Below are 24,271 nucleotides of genomic sequence, written 5' to 3' on the forward strand. Positions count from 1 at the left end.
ACTCACCTTTTTTTCTGATAGTTTTTACTTTATTTTATTTTTAACTGTGTTCCAATTTCAACTGTCTCACTTCTAACAAATAAAATGTGGCAGAAGTGACATGTGTGAGACTTCCAAGGGTAGGTGTGTGACTTAGAGCAGGTCATAAGGAGCACTGTAGGGCCCTCCTTGCTCTCTTCACTCCTCACTCTGGATGCAGCCAGCTGACACGCTGCGCGGACACTCAAGGAGAGGTCCACAAGGCAAAGAAGCAAGGCCTCCTGCCAACAGCCATAGCAAGCCAGATTGGAAGCGACTGCTCCAGCCCCAGCCAAGCCTTCAAATGACTGAAACCTGAGCCAGAACCACCCGGCTATGCTGCTTCTGAATTCCTAATCCTCAGAAACTACGAGGTGATAAAAGTTTGTTGTATTAAGACACCATGGTTTGTTGGGTTTTTTTTTTTTTTTTTCAGCTCTAAGCTTAACAGACAAACAAAACTCTAAGATATTTAATGTGTACATCTTGGTAATTAAGGCAATTTGTTACACAGTAATAAATAAAACAAAGAGGAAGGAAAACAGTCTCTCAACAAAGTGTGACTAACACTTTGCTATCAAAACTACCTGTGAAAACTCAACTATATTTCAATTAAAAAAAACAACTAACAGTGAAAAGTGTAGGCTCTGCAGGTCACCTGTCAAAAGAAGCTTTGTGACCTGGACTAAGGGCAATTTCTCAGGCTCACTTGGCCATCTGTAACATGATACATAATAATTTTTAAAATTATTTTTAAAACACTCCCTCATTTTACAATAATATTTCCATTACCTTACGTCTTAAGAGTCAGCATAAGGATTAAATCAAAGAATGGGTCCAGCACTTGCCATGGTACCCAATACACAGTGAAAGTTCAGTAAATATTCACTGTTACTAATCTTATTTCTTTTATCTGCCCTTTACTAGCAGCTTTCTCTACACTTTTTTAAAAGTTCCCAATTCTCTGCAGGGAACACCTCCATTACTCACCTAAGTTGTCCAACAGCCTTTTTCACTGGTCTTCATTTACTTCGCTCACTCCCAGGCTGTACCTAAAGCTCATCTAAAACTGTCCCTTCCTTTGGCTTCCAGAGAAGGAACTAATAATAACAGGGTCCTCTTCTGGTCTCTGCTATTGCTGCTGCTCCTCCGCCTGCCCCTTCCAAATGTAGGTTATCCTCAAAGCTCTCTCCTATTCATTCTCATCGCTTCAATGATGGCCCTTTTGCAAATGCTCCAAAACCTACTGCAGCCTCTCCCTCTCATCTGAGTCAGGATCCCAGTTTCTCCAGCTCAACAGCTCCACATGAATGTCTCACAAATACTTCAAATTCAACAAAACCTGAATTTTTTGCATCTCCCCTTACTCCTTATACTTTTTTTCCCTTCTTCCCATCTCCAGTCCTGCTCTATTTATTAACAGACCAAACTCTGTGACGTCAGAGAAGATGTCCAAAGTCTCATTAAAATCTTACCCCTTATGCTTTCAATAAATGTATGAGACACTGTGCTGGGTGCCAGGGATACATTGCAAGCTGGCCACACTGCACCCCCAGGAACTTACAATCTAGCATGCTTCCAATTAACTGCCAAGTCCCAGGGACTCCACCTGTGCAGACTCTCATATCCATCCCCTCCTTTCCATTCCTACCACTACCACCCTCCTCTCACACCAAGACCATGGCGACAACGTGCTGAAGTTCCTCTCTTCAGTTTTTGCCCCCACCTCAATCCATCCTTTACATAAGCTGCCCATTATCTTTCTCAAGCATGTGTTCCTGCTATTCAGCTCCTCAAAAATCTTCAATGGTTCCCACTGCTTACAGCAAAAGTCAGAATTCCCTCACATTACCTTGATAGCACTTCATGATTTTCCCCACTGGGAATCACCTGCACCCCGCTGTATATCTAGGGCACCTCATTCTCTCCCTAACACACCTCTTTATACCAGCTATCCTCTCAGAATGTCATGGCCTTTATTATGAAAATCCCCTTGTGCAGTCATCCGAACTAACTGACCCATCCCTTATTTTACGTACACAAGGCCTGTATCTCTATTTGCTACTAACCCCTCCACTTTCTGTCACTGTTAGTTGTTTACTTGCCTGTCTCTTCGGGTAGGTCACAAATCCCAGGCTGCCACTAATTTACTTGGCAATCTTGTAAATCACTGCATTATCCAAGGTTTAATTTTCTCATCAGTAAAATGAAAGGTTAGATTGACTAAATGCTAAGCAACTCCCAACTTCAAAGTTCCATACAGATGAGCCTTGTCTTTGAAAAAGGCAGAACAGCACAACTGTAAGCTTGGCCTTGGTAGTCAGACCAGTGGTTCTGAATCCCAGCTCTACAACCTACCATCTCTCAACAATGGACCTGCTGCTTTCTGTGTCTCAGCCCCTCATATGCAAAATGAGAATAATAAGTGTTATCTTTTAGAATTATTTCAGTTTTTAAATTTTGTTTAAATAGCCATATTAGTCAGACATAATTCACACCCATTTAAAATATGCAACTCAATGACTTTTGGTAGAGCTGTCCGACCATCACCATGATCAGTTTTCATCACCCCCAAAAGAAACGCGGACCCATGAACAACCATTCCCCTTTTCCCGCAGCCCTAGGCACACACTCCTTTTACTTTCCATCTCTATGGATTTGCCTATGCCAGGCATTTCATGTCAATGGAATATGTTTATGACTGTCTTCTTTCATTTAGCTAAATGTTGTCAAGGTAAATCTATGTTGCTGTAAGAGGACGTCAGTCATTTTATTACTAATTGATATCCCACTGTGTGGATATAATACTACATTTTATCAGCTGATGGACATTCAGTTCTATCCCTTGGTAATAATGAATAATGTTGCTCTTTCAGTCTTAAGTAACAGAAAATGCAACTCAATATGGCTTAAGCAAATAACTAAAAGTCCAGCAGGCAACCCATGCTCCAGCAGACGTTTAAACATCATCATCAGGACTGACTTTTTCTCCATTTCTTGGCTAGGCTCTGTTCTGTGCTCATTTTTGAGATCTGCCTGGTGACAAAATGGCTTCAGAACTCCATTTCACATCCTCTAACAGTCAAGCCAATAGGAGAAAGCAAAGCCCTGGAGGTAGCTCTGGATGGACGGTCTCACTGTGGCCCTAGAGTGTACAACTGAAATAGGCTGTGATCTACCCTAGAGAAATGTGGAAAGGATACAAAGTATGTGAACCAAAAACACATAAGAGATAAACCCCACATAAAACTGAGGCCTCTTTCTGGGAGGATAGATTCTAAACAGCTGAAAAATTTTAAAACCCAATTTTTAAAAATAAATAAGTAAATTCTAAATATAAAAACCCAATCTAAGGTTGATAAAAATTAAACAAAATAAATGGATACTGAGCATTTAGAATAATGTTTAACACAGTAAATACTTAATAAATGTTAGACGGGGGAGCCTGGTGGGCTTCCGTCTATGGGGTCGCACAGAGTCGGACACGACTGAAGTGACTTAGCAGCAGTAGCAGCAGCAGCTGCTATATTAGCTATTATCTGTATTAGATGAACCACAGGAAATTTTATGGGATTTGATGTTTAAGAAAAGCCAGTTTCATATAGCCCAATGTCATATGTATTCAGCTTAAAATTAAATCATGTTCAGCCTGCTCTTCCATAATGCAATGTAAGACTGCAACTATATCAAACAGAAGGAATGGGGCTTACTTTCAAATTTTTTTAAACTTCAGATTATGGAGTCAGGAATTTCTCTGGTCTTGTGGAAAACACGGGAGGAAAGGTATGGGAAAGGGAAGTCTCTGAGACTAGTAGTCTGTGAAGCATTTCCTACCCTAACAACAATACATACTGTGGTTCAGGCCTGACAGCCACCTTAATCCTTTATTAGCCAAAGTTCTCAAATCAGTTTATTAAGAATTCTTTTCGTGGGAAAACATCACTTTGGTTTCCTAATATAAGCTAACAGGAAACTAGAATTCCTTTAACAAGAAGTAATTTTTCAATCTTGCCCAAAATAAGTTTATCTCATAAAACAAGGAATACTAAAAGTTTATTTCCCTCTTGGACTCAGCCTGTGCATGTGTCAGTCGCTCAGTCATGTCTGACTATTTGTGATCCCGTGGACTAAAGCCCGCCAGGCTCCTCAGTCCATAAGAATTCTCCAGGCAGGAATACTAGAGTGGGGTTGCCATTCCTTTCTCTAGGGGATCTTCCTGACTCAAGGATGAAAGCCGAGTCTCCTGCGTTGCAGACAGATCCCTTACCACCTGAGCCACCAGAGAAGCCCCTAGACTCAGCCTAAACATAATTAAAAACTAAAAAATGAATTTTTAAAACCACTACCAGGATCACCCATTCCTTTTATCACGTCTTAGTCTCCCCCCCCCGGCCCCTTAGTCTAGTCTCAAATTATAGACCTAGAGATCGCCTGCTGCAAACAATGATTTCTATATCTAATGGTAATTTTGTTGCTCTAATTCACCGTGAGGACTTATCCTTAGAAAACGTATGTCCTATCAATAACTAGTAGGCGTTATTATTGAGAAAAAAAAATTAAGCTGACCAAAATAACTAAAGACATGTTCATATTTAGATGCTTAACAAAATTTTATACTAATTCCACAGCTTTTCTTTTTGCCTATTATAAAAATCCTAAAATACAACTGAAGCACCATAAAATAACTAACAGCTGCCACTAACAGTTTATTATGTACTACACAGATATAATTACTTTATTGAATCCTTACATTTATTCTCTGAGACGTATATTAGCTCTATTTTAAGAAGAAAAAAATAAGACTTAGAAGAATTAAATAATTTATCTTACACCACTGAGGAAAGTGATGCCTTCAAAACTTGAACCCTAGTCACCTCCTTCTGACAGCAGGATCAGCCTCAGCAAAGAATATTCAAAGAGTAACCAGACTTCAGGAAAAGGGGAAACTATGACTTTTTTAAGCTAAGACAGGTTTTGCCTACCCCAACTATCAGGATTCAAACTTTAAGAGTAAAATTATACCCCTCTAGGATCCTCTGAAAGGTAAATGTATCCTCGGGTGTCCCTTAACTTGATCGCAAAGACAGTGAAGGTAGGGCATTAGTGGAGTCAAGGGGAAGAGAACAGATCTGCTATTACTGTTAAACCTACAGGGTGCTGGCTATCTATTACATACATAAAGGATACAGAAAGCCTTAGTGTTGTAGGAACTGAAAAATCAAGTTTCTAAAACTAAGACAGAAAACATAACTAACCCTCAAAAAAAAGAAAACTATCTTACTGTATACTAAAATTTCCTACATAAAGCAATTTCTATTCCACTTCTACCATATATCCATATGATAAAACAGTTCACATCCATGTCACATGCTAAGAGCAGTTTCCATTCAAAGGAAAAAAACTGTATTTTCACCTTTCTTTTTCTGACAGTAATGGGAGGAATTTAAAAACAAGGTTCTTCAGTACAGAGATTCCTTAAAAAACTGGAAACAGAACTGCCATACGACCCAGCAATCCCATTGCCGGGCATACACACTGAGGAAACCAGAACTGAAAGAGACACGTGTACCCCAATGTTCATCACAGCACTGTTTACAATAGCCAGGACATGGAAGCAACCTAGATGTCCATCAGAAGACAAATGGATAAGAAAGTTGTGGTACATATATGCAATAGAGTACTACTCAGCCATTAAAAAGAATCCATTTGAATTAGTTCTAATGAGGTGGATGAAACTGGAGCCTATTATACAGAGTGAAGTAAGTCAGAAAGAAAAACACCAATACAGTATACTAATGCATATATATGGAATTTAGAAAGATGGTAACAATAACCCTATGTGCAAGACAGCAAAAGAGACACAGACGTAAAGAACAGTCTTTTGGACTCTGTGAGAAGGCGAAGGTGGAATGATTTGAGAGGGTAGCGTTGAAACGTGTATATCATCATATGTGAAGTGGGTCATCGAACCAGGTTCGACACATGAGACACGGTGCTCAGGGCTGGTGCACTGGGATAGGGAGGGATGTGGGAGGGAGGTTCTGGATGGGGAACACATGTGCGCCCGTGGCTGATTCATGTCAATGTATGGCAAAAATCACTACAATACTGTAAAGTAACTAGCCTCCAATTAAAACAAATAAATTAATTTTTCAAAAAAGAAAGTTGGACACAGGCACATAGGAAGAACATCATGTGATGATGGAGGCAGAGGTTAGGTGATGCAGCCCCAAGCCAAGGAATGCCACGGAAGCTGGAAGAGGCAAGGAAGGACCCTCATCTAGAGACTTCAGAAGGAGCTTGGTCATGCTGAGACCTTGATGTCAACTTCCAGCATCTAGAACTGGAAAAGAATAGATTTCCGGGGACTTCTCTGGTGGCCCAGTGGCTAAAACTGTGCACTCCCAATGCAAGGTGTCTGGGTTTGATCCTTGGTCAGGGAATGAGCTCCCACACGCAACTAAAGGTCTAGCACGCCGAAGGCTGCCACTGAAAGATCCTTCATGCTATGACTGAGACCCAGTGCAGCCAAGTTAATTCAATAAATAATAAATATATATTTTTAAAAAATAAAAATAAGGTTCTTGCAACAATCTCTAGAGGCTAAAAACTTTACCTTCTGTGTTAGTCCCAGAAAGATTTGTTTTCTGCAGACTATATGGTAATTTTGAAAGCCAGTGAATCAGAATCTAGCAGCCTGCTGCTGCTGATAAGTGACTTCAGTTGTGTCCGACTCTGTGTGACCCCATAGACGGAAGCCCACCAGGCTCCCCCATCCCTGGGATTCTCCAGGCAAGAACACTGGAGTGGGTTGCCATTTCCTTCTCCAATGTGTGAAAGTGAAAAGTGAAAGTGAAGTCGCTCAGTCGTGTCCAACCCTTAGCGACCCCACAGACTGCAGCCTACCAGGCTCCTCGATCCATGGGATTTTCTAGGCAAGAGTACTGGAGTGGCTTGACATTGCCTTCTCCATCTAGCAGCCTAACCAGCACTAAACTGGCTCAGAAACTAAAGACAGGTGACCTTAATTAAGTACCTTCTCCTTAATTAAGTACCTGCTCCTTCAGTCCCCCTCACTACCCCTTCACTGGAACTTCAATGAAGGACAAAAGAAGAAATAAAGACGGAAGTATTTTAAGCGCTTTTTCAAAAAGCTGCCTTGAAGAAGCACTATAGTAGATGAGGGAAAGACCAAGAGACAGTTTTTCCACTTTACATATAACATAGTTCTAGGTAAAAATTTTATTTTAAAAGCATTCTGCAGGAATTCCTTTGTGGTCCAGTGGTTAGTTTTGCACTTCCACTCTCAAAAGCATCGATTCAATCCCTGGTCAGGAAACTAAGATCCCACAAGCTGCACGGCATGGCTCTCCACCCAAAAAACATTCTCCTACTACAGAGACTGAAAAACACTTGTCCAGGTGCTCTCTAAAGTCCTGGCTATTTTGCTGCATTCTCAGATCCACAACCTAAGGCAGGCAATACGTTTCAGTTGTGAAAAGAACACAGTCAATTTTACATCAATGATACAAATAACACTTATAGAAAGTCCCCTACATAAATACATACAAGTTTCATTCCAAGAGCATGTTAAGTCCAAAGTTAGCCTTGGTACACAACCAACCCAATCGGCTACATAGTACTCAACTGTAAGAGGTTTACAACATTCTCACACAAATAAATATTAATACATAAAAAATAAATGAACAACAAAAAAACATTTTTAATCTTGGAAAGTACAGTAGTGCAGTACAACAGCTGGCATACAGGGCTGGCTGGCATCGAGTGAACAGGCAAGAAGAGTTACTGACTGGAGGAGGGAGAGGTGGGAGATGGTAGAGCAGAAAGATCGTCAGCAATAGAAGACCGACAGCAAGCTGCGATTTCACTCACATCTGACACTGATGGCACACACGTTCGCATCTTCGAAAGTTCACAACTTGAACGTTCGTACGTAGGAGACTTATTGTACATCTTATTTTAGGATAAAACACATCATGTACCCCATCTCCCGAAAAAAAACTTTCACTGGAATATTCTAGACATAAAAATAACCACAGACTCCCTGTGTAACTGGTGGGAACAACTGACTGAGCAGAAACAGTGGCAGCAAGCTCTGTTCCTTGCATGCCAGAAGCAACAGCAGCACCTGGTGACGAAAGGAAGCCCCGGCCACAGGAGTCCTAAGGGTCAAGCATTACGTCTCAGTGTACTGTCCTTCTTGTCCCTCCCATATCTCAAGCTTCTGCTTCCTGGGGTTGGAATCTGTCTTTACTCCTTCACCCACCCTGCCGAGTTCACACAACTGTCTAGGGGAACATCGACTACACTGAGGTACTACAGGGGACACGACACCCACACTCTATGCTCATGTGGGACACACAGCCAAGTTTAAAGCAATCAACGATCTCATACAGATGGTCCCTCTTGTCCCTATCCTTTTAGGATCCACATTCTAAGACCCTAACTTGAGAATTATAAAGCTTAAAAATATTTACATTAAGAATATATCCAAAAAATAACTGAAAAACACACACTCTGGAATTGATAGGTCAATTAATTCTGAACTGAATTCAAGTATCAGGGACAAAACTACATTTTGTATGATTTATCCAGTAAGGCTAAGGACTCAGCACAAAGTATATCATATAAGCCCAAGTATAAGCCATGGTCTTTTCCCAAAAATTATCCCTCAAAAAAGAGGTAGTTGCCTTAGATTCTAGTCCTTATAAAGTCTTTAAAGAGCTTTAAAGAGATCAACTGCTCTCAAGTATCTTATTTTTAAAATAAGGCAAAAAAAAAAAAATCTTCCAGAGGAAATGAACAATCAGGATTACAGGAATGTTAGGTTTGATGGCAGAGGGTGACATAATGATCATTTCTAGAGAAGCCTGACTCAGATGAGTCTTGGTCAGACCGAGAAGAGAGGGAAGGGACAAAACACTCTTTATTGATGACTGATTGGGGAACTGTCTGAAATCACTTTAATCAATACTAATTTGGGAGGCTGAGAGACATCAACCCAATAAAATCAATTTAAAAACAGGCAAATAATTCCAACATATTTTTGTAATTAGAAAAATCCTTCAAGCTAGACTTCAGCAGTACATGAACTGAGAATTCCTAGATGTATCAGCTGGATTTGGAAAAGGCAGAGGAACCAGAGATCAAATTGCCAACATCCGTTGGATCACAGAAAAAGCAAGGGAATTCCAGAAACATACCTACTTCTGCTTCATTGACTACACTAAAGCCCTTGACTATGTGGATCACTACAAACTGTGGGAAATTCTTAAAGAGATGGGAATACCAGACCACCTGACCTGCCTCCTGAGAAAACTGTATGCAGGTCAAGAATTAACAGAAACAGACATGGAACTGGTTCAAAACTGAGAAAGGAGTAGATCAAGGCAGTATACTGTCACCCTGCTTATTTAATTTCTATGCAGAGTACATCATGCAAAATGTCAGGCTGGATGAAGCACAAGCTGGAATCAAGATTGCTGGGAGAAATATCAACAACCTCAGATGTGCAGATAATACCATTCTAACGGCAGAAAGTGAGGAGTGAGGAGGAACTAAAGAGCCTCTTATGAGGGTGAAAGAGGAGATTGGAAAAGCTGGCTTAAAACTCAACACTCAAAAAAGTAAGATCATGGCATCTGGTCCATGGCAAACAGATGGGGGAAAAAATGACAAGAGTGACAGACTTTATTTTCTTGGGCTCCAAAATCACTGCAGACGGTGACTGCACCCATGAAATTAAAACATGCTTGCTCCATGGAAGAAACGGTATGACAAACCTAGACAGCATATTAAAAAGCAGAGATATCACTTTGCTGACAAAGGTTCATATAATCAAAGTTGTGGTTTTTCCAGTAGTCATGTACAGATGTGAGAGCTGGACCGTGAAGAAGACTGAGTGCCGAAAAACTGATGCTTTTGAACTGTGGTGCTAGAGAAGTCTCCCGTGAGTCCCTTGGACAGCAAAGAGATCAAACCAGTCAAACCTAAAAGAAATTTACCCTGAATATTCATTGGAAGGACTGATGGTGAAGCTGAAGCTCCAATACTCTGGCCACCTGATGCAAAAAGCCAACTCACTGGAAAAGACTTTGATGCTGGGAAAGATTGAGGGCATCAGAAGAAAGAAGTAACAAAGGATGAAATTGTTGGAGGGCAACACCAACTCAATGGACATGAGTTTGAACAAACTCTGGGAGATAGTGAAGGACAGGGAAGCCTGGTGTGCTGCAGTCCATGAGGTCGCAAAGAGTCGGACATGACTTTGCTATACACAAATCTTTTTAAAAATTTTTTTGAAAAGTAAGTCAATCGTTAAATGGTAACAAATGCAATTCAAACAATAAATGAAGGAAAAATAAAAAGACCTCAGAGTTTTGCAAAAAGTTTGTTATACTTGGATAAAATATCCAGTGACAGTACCATCTATGGATGATATGGATTCAAGGATGATACATCTCAGTTTGGACTGATATAAATACCACATGCTCCCTCTGTACTACCTTCACAGCTTTTCTATAAATTTTAATTGTTCTACGAAATAAAGTTTTTTAAAAAATCAGATTTGTGAGGCAAAGGATGGGGAGCGTGAATTGGAAGATGTCAAAGGTACAAACTTCCAGTTATAAGATAAATAAGTATAGAGAAGTAATGTACAACATGACCACAATAGTGAATCATGTACATACGTGACTATATGGTACACAGCAAAGTTGTGGAAAGCGATCCTAAGAGCTCTCATCACAAAGATATTTTGTTCTCTTTATTTTATCTATATGACATGATGGAATTTAACTTAATAAACTGTGATAATCATTTCTCAATTATGTATATAAAACTGTTGTGCTGTATACCTTAGATATACACAAAAATTTATGTCAATCATTTCTCAATGATTTTTAAAAATAAGTATCATGTGTTCTCGAAAAAACTGATTCAAAAAGCATTTTCAACATGTTTTTTAAAAAATTTATTTTTATAAACAGAAAAATACAGACAGTAGTGAATCTCCATAACCAAGTACTCAGCTTCTGCAGTTTCACAATTTTGATAACTTTTTTAATAACTTTTTTCAGCTTTACTGACAAAATTGTATATATTCAAAGTGTACAACATAATCTGACATACATATCTTTGTGAAATGATTACCACAATCAAGTTAATTAACACAGTCATCACTACACATATTTCCATTTTTTGTGTGGTGAGTGAAAAAGCATTTCTAATGATAAGTCACTGATGTTACAAATGTGAAATGTCTGAATAAAACTGCTTCATGAAACATGAGGTACTTCTAAATTAATGTATTGAGGAAGATATTTCAGAAAAATCCAAACGAACTTTTTGGCCAACCCAATATAATGTGTGAATTTAAATGTATTTGTAATTTAGAGATCATAAGTAAAGATTAAAGATCATAAGTAAACATTTAACTACTCCATCTATAAAATTTTTATTTCAAAGTTGTATAAAATTTTAAATTTCTCATTGGGGAACTAGGGGACTTATAACCGAAGCTGTCTTATAGTCGGGTTCCGTTCCATTGCTCAGTCGTGTCCAACTCTATGCGACCCCATGGACTGTAGCCTACAAGGCTTCTCCATCCATGGGATTCTCCAGGCAAGAATACTGGAGTGGGTTACCATTTCCTTCTCCAGGGGATCTTCCCGACCCAGGGATCGAACCCGGGTCTCCCGCATTGGAGGCAGACGCTTTAACCTCTAAGCCACCAGGGAAGCCCTTATAGTCGGGTACATGAAGAATTTTGTAATACAAACAATCTGAAATGTTCCCTTGGAGACATATACAACAAAACAGAGCACCCCCACCAAAACAAAGGACAGAAAGAAAAAAAAAGGCTAATAGCCATCCACACAAACCAGGAGTCTGGATTAGGCTGTGCTACCTTTATCTTTGGCTGACAGTACTCCTGGAATCAAGGCAGGGTACAAGCTTAAAAACCTGGCAACTCCAGGCAATGACTTTAAAAAAAAAAAAGAATATAAGATTTGGTGATAAAAATCTAGGGACCTATTAGACCTTTGGTACAAACACAGAGCAAGAAAAAAATTTCTTAATCCTTAGTCATCAACACAAGAAATACTTTATCTACCTGGAACAGATGACGAGATAATGATAGGTAAAAAAGGAAGAGAAGGAAGGAGCGAGAGATGGAGGCAGGAGGAAGGAAAGAAATACTCACCACTGAAATATAAAGGCCATCAATGATGAACTAAATGAACAAATCTAATGAACTCTTCTCAAATCTCAGTTTCCTTAAATTTCCTTCTCCCACTTATTTATCCTCTTTAAAATGATCTTTAGCTTCCTTTGTCTTATTCTGTCCACTGGCATTCTCCAAGTTTCAGGCTCCAGTCCTCTTCTCTCCGCCCCCTTCTCTTCAGTAAGCTGATCTTGCTGTCCTAACTGTCCTCAAAGGTATATTCTAATTCTCAGCTTCCCACCCGTATACCAACTCCCCATAATGTACCTCCCTTTGGATAGATGTCACTTCAAATACAGTGTGCCAAAAATGAAATCTCTTGCCCATCTCCAGACAACTCCCAACTTTCTCAATCCTCATTAGGTATAACATTTTCAGTCAAATTTTGTCATTGTTCTTTTATTGTTTTCCTCTTCACATCCTATAATTAGCTAGTTCTAGCCCTGGTAACTCTTAAGAACGTTCCAAAATTGGGAGTCTTAAAAAGGTTCACTATCTTTGAGTTAACATTTCCATTTCTAAGATTCCATATAATCTAAAAAAATTTGAAATGCATAGATGTTCACTGAAATATTATAATGCCTGACAGTAAACATTTATCAGCAACAAATATTCAAATTAAGCAGTTAAGTAAATTAGAATATTACTGTCATTAATAATTGATTATGAGAAAATATGAATAATATTTAAAATGTTAATGACAAAATAGCAAATAATGACAGCAGGATACAAAATCATGTACGAGATAATTAACACACAAAAGAAAGGATTAAAAGAAAACTAGAAAGAAAAATACCAAAATATTAACAATTTTTCATTTGTGAGTATCTTGCTAGATGGTGACAACGTGAGTCATTTTTGTCTTCTTTTTCTTTCTTTTTGGCTCTACCATGAGGGATCTTAGTTTCCCAACCAGGGATGGAACCCAGGCCCTGGCAGTGAACTATTGTTTTAAACTAAACAGCAAAAATAAACTGGAGGAGGAACTTAGAAATATAATCTTAATAATATGCAAGAACAGCCAAAAAAATTCTGAAATCAAGAATGACAAAGTGTATACGGGATATGTGGGAGAGCCCTTGCCCTATGAAAGCCTAAAAAGTACTCAAAACTACTGTAATTAAAACAATAGGGAACTAAAGCAGGAACAGAGAAGTCAACACCTCAATACTCATATATGGAGAGATGCAAAAGAGTTGGGATGACGAGACAAATCATTTTGAAAAAAAAGACAGCAATAACCAAATCCTAATAACTGTAGCCAAACTTTGCTGAACATTTACCATGAGTACACAACCTTAGGGCCAGAGGTCTTCTCTATCTGGATTTTCCAAAGATAATACGGCATGGTGCCCATATCATGTACCATGTAAGAGTCCAACAAAGTCTAGGAGCATGCTTTTAAAACATGCAGCCTACAGAGGAAGAAGATAGCCTCCTTCTGTACAAAACAGACCTGTGCTCTAATCCCATCCCCTCCTGTCAACTCAAGGCTTTTGCTCCAAATGCCTCGTTAATATTTTCTACTAGCTCCTAGTCATTTGCTTACATTTGGCAGGAGGGAAAAAACTCTTCTCAAGAACCACTTTCTCTTTACCTTTTCTCCTTGACACAAAGAAAGCTTATTTAAATCTTTAAAAAAAAAAAAAAAGATTACCCTGTCATCTCATTCACTCATGGGGCTACAAGTCTCTGTGTCAAAATGCACTGTGCTGAGACTGCTCCAGCTGTGGACTCTAACAATTTCCTACCTGTCAAAGTCAAAAGGCCAACACTAGGGTTCATCTCACTTGAATTTTCTTTTTTTCCCTTCCAGATTGACCATTCCCTTCTTGAAATGTCCTTGGTAACTGTGAATCAGCTTTCTCCTGGCTCTCCCATCCCCCTGCCTCCTCCTTTACCCTACCTATGGCTTTCTTTTCTACACATTCAACACCTTCAGCCAGCTGCCACCAACAACTCCAGTTACCATTTCTAACCGGGGCTTTCCCAGTGCTCTAGCAGTCAACACTGACCAATACCTCTAACTGGAAGTGAACCAGACACCTCTAACTGCCTAACAAAAGCTATCATTGGCTTTTTCCAAAGTTGCTGCACATTCTCTATCTTGAGGAATGGCAACACCATCCACAAATTTAGCTAATTCAGAAACCTGGGGTTCATTCCAGTCTCCTCTCACTCTCCTCTGACATGAGACATTAAATACAGTGAATTCTACTCCCTTAATACCTACCAGTCTCCTGAAGCCTCCTGCAATGGCCCCCTAATGGATCTCTTGCCTCTAAGCCATTCTCCACACAGCAACTAGAGTAATCTTTCTAGAACATCTCAATCTGCACCCTCAACAATGGACCCCACTCAGCACTCACCACACCTGCACCCCAGTCTTACCTCCCTGCTTGATATTTCAGGAAATCAAGCATGCCACTTACAACCCCACATGTTAACATCAACTGCAACGAAGCTTCTGTTTGGAAGACCCTCACCCTGCCCCCTCCTATTTACTTGACAAATTTTTATTGGCTCCTCAGGATCCAGTTTAACACAACTCTCTGTAAATCTGCTAAAAACTACTGAACTGTACACTTTAAGCAGATGAACTATATGGTATGTAAATTAGATCTCAACAAAACTCATAATCTTCTGTAACAAGGCTTACATTCCATTTTTTTTTAAATGGGCCAAAGGCAAAACAGGCACTTCACAAAACAGAAAATTCCAATGACCAATAAACGTACAAAAAGATGTTCAAAAGCATCACTCAGGCAAATGCAAGTTAAAACCTCAATGACACATCAGTACACACCCAGAATAGCTAAAATGAAAAAGGACAGATCAAATATTACAAAGACATGGAACATCTGTAATGCAGTTCAATCAGAACTATTTCATGAAGCCGGGAAAAGTATCTTTGCAAGAACTACTAAGCATACCTCTTCTATAACCTAGCAATCCCACAGCTAGAACATATCCCCAAGAGAAACAACTGCAAATGTCCACAAAGGGACATGTACAAGAATACTTGTAGCTGCTTTATTCATAATGACTAAAAACTGAAGGAAAAAAATTGTGGTAGTATATTCATTCAATGGAATATCAGAAAGTAGAACAACAGACTAAGGGTACAACTGGTACTTGCAACAATACAGACAAATCTCACAGATACAATGTTGCATGAAAAAACCTAGAACCTAAAATATATACCATATGATTCCACTTATATGAAGTTCAAGAACAGTCAAAACTAACCAATAAGGACACATACCAGCAAAGGGGTTACCTCTGGGCAGCAGGGTATAAACTGGGGAGAGGTTTGAGGAACCATATAGTGGGCTCGATCCCTGGATCTGGAAGATCCCCTGGAACAGGAAACAGAACCCACTCCAGTATTCTCGCCTGGAAAATTCCAAGGACAGAGAAGCCTGGCAGGCTACAGTCCAGGGTGTCACAGACAGTCAGACACCACTGCAAGACTGAGCACACACAGAGTATTGAAAGGGTCTGCATTCTGATCTGACAAGGATATAAAATGAATGTAAAAATCAACAAGCTATACACTGAAGATTAGAGCTCTTTACTACATTACTATACACACATGTATGTCTATATGATGTAGTTCAATTTTGAAAAAACAAAAATATGCATAAGCAAACTATAATTAACAGTACTGCATTATATACTTGGAAGTCAAGAGCAAAGAGCTTAAATGTTATCACCACAAAAGAAAAAAGTAATTATATGAGAGGCTGGAGGAGGTATTAACTAATCTTAATGTGGTAATCATTTCACAGAGGTTTCCCTGGTGGCTCAGCGGTAAAGAATCTGTCTGCCAATGAAGGAGACAAGGGTTCAATCTCTGGGTAGGGAAGATCCCCTGGAGAAGGAAATGGCAACCCCCTTCAGTATTCTTGCCTGGGAAATCCCATGGACAGAGGAGTCTTGCAGGCTAGAGGCCATGGGATCCCAAAGAGTTGGATATAGGACTTAGCAACTAAACAACAACAAATCATTTCACAATATATACATACACCAAATCATGTTGTACACCTTAAACTTACATACGTTCTATGGTAATGATATCTTAATAATAATAAAGCTGGAAAAAATATGCACAGATAAAAGGATAATGCATCAAATACACATATGCACATATAATTCAATTATTTAAAGACAAAAATATGTACATATAAAAAGATAACACACCAAAATAATTGGTGGAACTACAATGGATGTCTTTAAACTGTTTTACACTATATTTTTCCTTTTTAGCTGCACCACACAGTTTGCAGGATCAAGTTCCTGACTAGGGATCGAAACTGTGCCCCCTGCATGGAAGCTCCAAGTCCTAATAACACAGGATCGCCAGGGAATTCCCTGAATTTTCTACCATGACCATATTACTTTTATCATTTAAAATTAAGCTATTCATTAAAATAACAATAAAGTTAAAATCCAACAAGGTCTCTTCCTAACAATCAAAGTCCCTTAACAATCAAAGCACCACTGCACCTAAATCTTACAGCACTCATCACACCATTCTGCAATGGTCTGTTGCCCAGGTAATCTCCCCTACTTGCCAGTTAGCATAGGGATTTATCTTATTCTTTCTAGCATTCAACACACTGGCGAGCACTAGGTATCTGCAGCACTAGGTATCTGCTTTATATATAATTGTTGTATTGAACAGCTTTGTTGGTATATAAAAATAATTGTTAAATACACAACAGTATAATAAAGTTAAAAAGTCAAAAATAAGTGATTTCCTTCCATAGGAGGAATTTCAAAGTCATGGGCTTGTGAGCTTGAGTTTATACTACAGGGCACAGTTGAGGCTTACCTAGTAAGATATAAACTTGTATGACAGCATTCCTAAATTGCCTCACCTGTGATTTACTGACCCAATGCCACCAATCCCATGCTGACCATTTTCTGTGGAAGTCAGAACTCATACACACTGTAAGAATATAGATAACCAACCAGCTCCACCAGCCAATAGAAAGTTAAGAGCCCAAAGGATACAGAATCCCATCACCAAAACCATATACACAGATCACAAATATCACGCAGAGGAGAACAGAGAAAGAGAGAGAGAGAGGGACAGACACCAAGAGACCAAGTTGCTAACTTGCCAGAAAGTCAAAATGCAAACTAAGCCCTCCAGCAATCATACTCTTGGGTATCTACATAAGTGGAAAAACATGTTGACATTAAAAATCTATACAGGAATGTTTAGCAGATTTATAAACTATCCATGTGTCCTTCAACAGATGAATGAATAATGGATAAACAAACTGTGGTACAGTCACACAGTGAAATGCTACTCATCAAGAGCAACAGAAAGAAGTTACCAATACACCAGCAACAAACATGAAACAGAAGGGCACTACGCTGCCTGAGAAAAGTGAATCTCAAAAGGTTACATACTCGGATTTCCTGGTGGCCCAGTGATTAAGACTTCATGCTTCCAATGCAAGGGCACAGGTTCAATCCCTGGTTAGCAAACTAAGATCCCATATGCCCCACAGTGCAGCCAAAATACATACATTAACTTAAAAAATAGTAATAATTTTAAAAGTTGCATACTGTATGATTCCATTTATACAATTTTCTCAAAGTAGCAAAATTATAGTGATGAACAGATCAGTGGCTACAGGGGGTTAGGGCTAAAGAGAGTATGACTACTAAAACGTACAAGAGAAGTTACCTTTTGATGATGAAACAGTTCTGCATTCTAATCGTGGTGATGATTTCACCAGTGGTAACACTTGATAGAACTGCATACATACACAGTGTATGTAAAAACTAGCAAAACCTTACTTGAGTTAACAGTACTATGTCCAAGTCAATTTTCTGGTTTTGACAATGTTCTAGGTTATAGAATATATTACCACTGGGGAAAGATGGACAAAGCGAACACTGGGAACTCTGTACTGTTCTTGCAACTTCCTGCAAATCATACTATTTAAAAATAAAAAGCTAAAAAAACGTATTAAAAAAATTTTAGCCAATAAAGTTTAAAACACAAATGTTCAACTAAAACACAGTATACCAACACAATGTTACTTAGCAATATAAAGGAATGAAATACCAATACATACTATAACATAAATGAACCTTAGAAATATTATGCTAAGAGAAAGCAAGCAGACAGAAGATCATATATTGATGATTCTATTTATATGAAACATCCAGAATAACTAAGCTTATAGAAACAGAAAACAAATTAGTGACTGCTGTGGGCAAGGGAGAATGGGAAGCAACAACTACAGGATTTCTTTTTTGAGGTGATATAAATGTTCTGGAATTAGATAATAGTTCCACAACTTTGTAAATATATTTAAAAATAGCAAATTACATACTTGAAAAACTAAATTTTTAAAAAATAAAATTTTATGGTATGTGAATTATGTTTCAAGAAAAATTTTTTTACTCTTTAAATTAAAAAATTGTATACAGTTGCACAGGTCCCAAAGCTAAAATCGATCGCAAGACATGTATTTTAGCCAATACTGCAAGGAGATCCAACCAGTCCATTCTAAAGGAGATCAATCCTGGGTGTTCATTGGAAGGACTGATGCTAAAGCTGAAAGTCCAATACTTTGGCTACCTCATGCGACGAGTTGACTCACTGGAAAAGTCTCTGATGCTGGGAAAGGTTGGGGGCGGGAGGAGAAGGGGACGACAGAGAATGAGATGGCTGGATGGCATCACCGACTCTGTGGACATGAGTTTGAGTGAACTCCGGGAGTTGGTGATGGACAGGGAGGCGCGGAGAGTCGGACACGACTGAGCGACTGAACTGAACTGAAGGTTTGATTTGTGCTTGAATGACACTGTAGTTCTTCCCTGCTGCCTGTTACTCACAAAGCAGCACAATTAATAATCAGCAAACTAAAATCAGTGACAATCTGACAAGCTAACAATCTCAGTTGAAATATCTTAATCTCATTTCTCACAACTACAAATACTAGCATTCTAAAAATGGAGCCTACAGGAAGTGGTTCAAGTCATAAAACCTCACAGAACTGAACTGAATTAAAATGAATGAAGTAGCACTTGTACATACAAGCAGATAATAATAAAGGTAGATCATACTGTACCAAGCCAGGCCTATATAGTCATATAATTCAAGTATGCCAGTCATTATACTAATACAGTTTAAAATTAGATCTATTACTCCCTCTCCCGCTCTGGAAAACTAAGTAAAAACCAAAAAACACTGGGCATCTGGAGACCTGAATTTTGGTTCAAACTAAGCTAACTGTATGACCTTACTCTCCATCGGAGCTGTCTGTAAAATGAGGAAAACCTCTGAGGCTACCAGTCTCCTGAAGTCCCTCCACCATCACTTCTCTCCCCACACCACTTCAAGTCAAGTCCCCAGAGTTCTCCGCTATTACTATGGAAGGCAAGTTCTCAGGGTGTAGTTCTTCCCGCCACTCATAATCCATTCTCCACATTAACAGCTTTTAAAAATAGGAATCAGATCCTCCCACTCCTATCTATGTGCCTCTGGGACCTACAAGGCCAGGCCCTACCCATTTCGACTACTCCCAAATCACCATCCTCTCCAGTAGCATTCTAGCCACTCCGACTTTTGGGTTCCTCCAACATTCCTAGCCCATTCCCCCCCAGGGCCTTTGCCATACTCCCATCTTCTCTTTATTCTAAATTCTGTTCAAATGCCACCTCAGAGAACTGAGAGTGAGCTCTGGTCTCAGTCAGCTGGACACGTTGCTTACTCATGCTATGCCTCTGCTTCATCTGTAAAGTGGTGATAACTACAGTGTCTGCCTCACAGGATTATCACCAAGGATAGATACATGAAAATAGAGCAGCAAATTGAGCGGCACAGTTTTCAAATGTTACCTATCACTGTACTTAATGCACCCCATCTTCATGGCATTACCCAGAATCGTCTTGTCATCGGTTCTGAAGCCCCCCAAAGAGAGAAAGCTTCATAAACTTTGCTTTTCTTGCTCAAAGCTCTACCAATGTATTCTAGGAAAGGCATACAAATACTTGTTGAATATATGAATAAATATATTCATGATATTTATGAATAAATATAAATTTATAAATAAATATATTCATGATATTCAATGATATCAAGGATTCCTTTAAAATAATACTGCCATGATTCAAAGAATTAAGTGAAAAATGATCCTGCCTCAATCAAACAGATCTACATATACATATATCCATCTACACACCCTCATACAGAGCCATCCCCAAAACTAAGGGCATGCTTTTTTCCAACTCCTTTTAACTTTTCTGAACAAAATGGGCTATGTAGGAAGAAATGCTTAAATTTGAAAGTCGTGACCAAAACTCAAAGAGCCAAAACACTACAGTTCTCCTTACTTATGGGCTAAATTTCTATCATTTACCAAAGGAAACCTCAAATATAAGACTGATTGATAGCGTTAATTTTTAAAATACCTAAATCTACCAAATATCCACTGCGATTTAAAATCTTAAAAATTCAAATTTTACCCACCGATTTAAGCTCTTAATAAATGTTTCCCTCATTCTAGTAGGCTTGAGGGAGGGGTGCTTGCTTTATTATATAGGTATCAACATTTTGTGACATCCTGAACATACGTTCAAGTAAATATCATGATACATCACATTAGCAATGACTTATGCAGCTTTCATAGACGCCACCAATGGTTACGAAATTCGCTAGGCAGACACCAGAGTGAATGGGAAGTGGAAAAGTCTAAGATGCTGCAGGCTCGTGCCCCAAAGAAAACAAACCAACGATAAATGCTTCTTGATTTTATTTAAAGATGATCACGGACTATCCCTATAATACCAAATAAACCACAGAGTAGTTCTCGCTCAAATGGAAGAGCGAAGCCACAAATCTAGGAGGAGGAGTAAAGATTCTGAACGCTAGTAGATTCTTCAAAATTAGGGGGGAAAAAGGGAAAGGAGACGCGGCGGCGCTCTGCGGTCTCGGAGCAGCTCTCCAGGAAAGGCTTCCCGGGCGCCGGCCGCTCCCACTCCGCTCCGCGGCCAAGCTGGAGGAGGCTGGCGGCTGGCACGTTTGAAATATCACCACCCTATTCATCTCCTCCCGGCACAATGAGGGGCAGGGCAGCCACGCCGGGGACCGCCTGCGCACACGCCCACCCGCCCAGCGCAGCCCCAGACCCGGGCGCAGCCGCGGCTCAGCGAAGTCACGCTCGGCCCGGGCAGAAAGTTTCGGAAAAAAAAAAAAAAAACACCCAAGCGCCGAAACGCACAGGTATCGGAGCTGAATTCGCGCCAGGAACACGCCCGAGAAAAACCACTTGACAACCAGCTCGGGTTTTCAGCAAAAAGGCCGAGAGGCGGGGGCCGAGGAGGAAGAGGAGGCAACACGCATATACATACACAGACACACACGCACACACACTCTCGGCTCCTCTTCCTCTAGCGCCCCGGCGCCCAGGTAGGAGCGATGCCGCAGCCTCACGCCCGGACGCGGCGCCGGACGCCAGCGCCCCTTCCTGGAAGGCTCGCGACCCCGGGCCAGCTAGGAGAGCGAGGGGAGGGTGCGCGCGCCCCGCGCCTCCCCGTCCGGCCGCCCCGACGGCCGAGAGGCCCGGGGTCCGCGGAGGCGCCGCCGGCCGCGGGCGCGCGCGCCCCTCCCCCGCCCGCCGCCCCTCCCCCCGGGCGGCCCGCGGGGCGCGCAGGCGGCGAGCGCCGGCGTCCCGGGGGATCAGCCCGCCCGCCGGCTCCAGGAATCCGGGCAACTTTCCCCTGCTCGGTCGCGGGCAACCCCCGACAGGGCGGGGGCGGGCGTCTGGGGACTAAGCGCTGTGTGGACTCACTTTTTCGGATGTTTCTCCCTTTTCGGCCTCCGCTTTCGGGCCTGAATGGCCAGCACTGAGGAGAGAAGACACACATTAACGGTTGGGCAGGCCGGCCTGCGGGGCCACGTGGCGGGGAGGAGAGGACGCCGTGGGCCGCTCACCTTTCCGGGAACTCATCCCGACGCGGCGCCAGAGGGGCGGGGGGCTTCGCGGCGGCGACAGCAGCGACGCGGGAGCCGAGCCGAGCTGCCGCCTTCACTCGCTCCGCCGGCCGGGGAGGAGGCGGGAACCGCGCCTGCGCCGCCGCCGCCGCCGCCGCCGCTCCCGCGGGGGGCCCAGAAAAACCCGCCCCCGGCCGGCCCCGCCCCCGGCCCGCTCGCCGCCGGGGTCGAGACCCCCGCGCCGCCCCCGCTCGCGCGCCCCGCGCCCACGCGACTGGCCTACCTGTGCGGAAGCGGCCCCCCTGCCACGACCACCGCCACTCCCTCCCACGCCTCCCCCGCCGCAGCCCGCCGCCCGGGCCTCCGCCTCCCGCGCCCCCGCGGCTGGCCCAGGCCTCCTGCCTCTCCCCGGCGCCCGGCCCGCGCGACCCTGCCTCTCCAACCACAGCCGCTCTCCTACCCACCCCGGCCGGTCGCGCCACACGGCTCTCCATGCGCTCTTCCCTGGCCGCCGCCTCCGCGAGTCTCACACCACCTTTCCTCACGCGGCCTCTTCTCCCCCTTTGCTCCTCTGCATCCTTGCATCCCCATGAGCGCCGCTTCTTCCTCCCCGGCGGGTGTGGAAAGGGCACAGAACCAAAAGAAACCTGGATCTTTCACGAGCTGTGTGACCTTGGAAAAGTCATTTTATCTCTCATCTTTACCTACTCCACAGGATTGCTTGAGTGTAAAGAAGGAGAAGATGCAAACAGAGTAGGATTAAGCTTTTGCACAGGAATTAAAAGTCCAGTTCGATAAATGTCATGTGTATAACAATTTTAACGCAAGCCACCAAGGAGTTATTCCTTACTAAGAGGAAATTGACTCCTGAAGAGGTTAAAGAATTTATCCAACAATGATTCAAATTTAGGCCTAGCTGACTCTAATCAACTTGATTGCGGAACAAAATGTTTTTGAAAGATACTCATCCTGATCACTCTGTCAACTGTATTCTTAGCTCATGAGAGTAGCTAGTTGTATTTTAAAGATTCTTAAACCAACCGGAACAGCGCTGCTTGAACTTAAAGAGCTTTTTGCAATACTTTATTTCTTATTTTATCAAATATCAAAAATACAGAAAAGTTGAGAAAAATATATAGTTTATAGAACATCCGTATTAACCCATATTCACCAATTTTGAACGTTTCCCCAGATTTGCTTTCCCTGTGTGTGTGGAGGGGGTGTGTTGTTTATGATAAATCATTTGAGTTTTTAGTAGATTTTGTTACTCAGTCAGTTCAGTTCAGTTCAGTCGCTCAGTCGTGTCCGACTCCTTGCGACCCCATGAATCACAGCAAATACGGATCTTTAGGATTCAAATCAAGTATGCCTACCCCTTAGTAACTGACTCTGGTTCCCCAGCTTCTTTCATCAGTTCAGTTCAGTTCAGTTCAGTCGCTCAGTCGTGTCCGACTCTCCGCGACCCCATGAATCACAGCACGCCAGGCCTCCCTGTCCATCACCAACTCCCGGAGTTCACTCAAACTCATGTCCACAGAGTCGGTGATGCCATCCAGCCATCTCATTCTCCGTCGTCCCCTTCTCCTCCCGCCCCCAACCTTTCCCAGCATCAGAGTCTTTTCCAGTGAGTCAACTCGTCGCATGAGGTGGCCAAAGAAATATTGCAGTTTCAGCTTTAGCATCAGTCCTTCCAATGAACACCCAGGATTGATCTCCTTTAGAATGGACTGGTTGGATCTCCTTGCAGTCCAAGGGACTCTCAAGAGTCTTCTCCAATACCACAGTTCAAAAGCATCAATTCTTTGGCGATCAGCTTTCTTCACAGTCCAACTCTCACATCCATACGTGACCACGGGAAAAACCATAGACTTGACTAGACAGACCTTTGTTGGCAAAGTAATGTCTCTGCTTTTTAATATTTCCCCCTAAATATTTCCATGAGTGTCTACTAAGAACAAAGATACTCTCCGACGTAATCATAATTCCATTATCACTGCAAGAAAATTTAGTATTATAAGTAACATACAGCGGCCATATTCAAA

At 41.5% G+C, this 24,271-nt stretch overlaps 1 protein-coding gene across 8 annotated transcripts in view; it reads right to left on the reverse strand.

The window, feature by feature from the left end:
* The window catches only part of SRPK2 (SRSF protein kinase 2), a 248,353-nt gene extending 225,995 nt beyond the window's left edge, over positions 1-22,358 (reverse strand). For 6 of the 8 annotated variants that reach the window (XR_016036973.1, XR_016036971.1, XM_088834228.1 and 3 more), the window contains exons 1-2: positions 22,230-22,358; positions 22,087-22,141 (exon numbers count right to left, since the gene is read on the reverse strand). Coding sequence is in view for 4 of the 8 variants with exons in the window: in XM_088834228.1 (XP_088690354.1) it covers positions 22,087-22,141; positions 22,230-22,245 (71 nt within the window). In the remaining 4 variants the exon portion in view is untranslated. Of the gene's footprint in view, positions 1-22,086; positions 22,142-22,229 lie in introns of those variants that run through there. The other 2 variants (XM_088834222.1, XM_088834230.1) reach the window with 2 other exon arrangements.
* Positions 22,359-24,271: the final 1,913 nt, after the last annotated feature.

This window comes from Moschus berezovskii, chromosome 3 (assembly GCF_049115385.1).
Source record: "Moschus berezovskii isolate FMDL1 chromosome 3, NW_MosBer_1.0, whole genome shotgun sequence".
Taxonomy (NCBI): Eukaryota; Metazoa; Chordata; class Mammalia; order Artiodactyla; family Moschidae; genus Moschus; species Moschus berezovskii.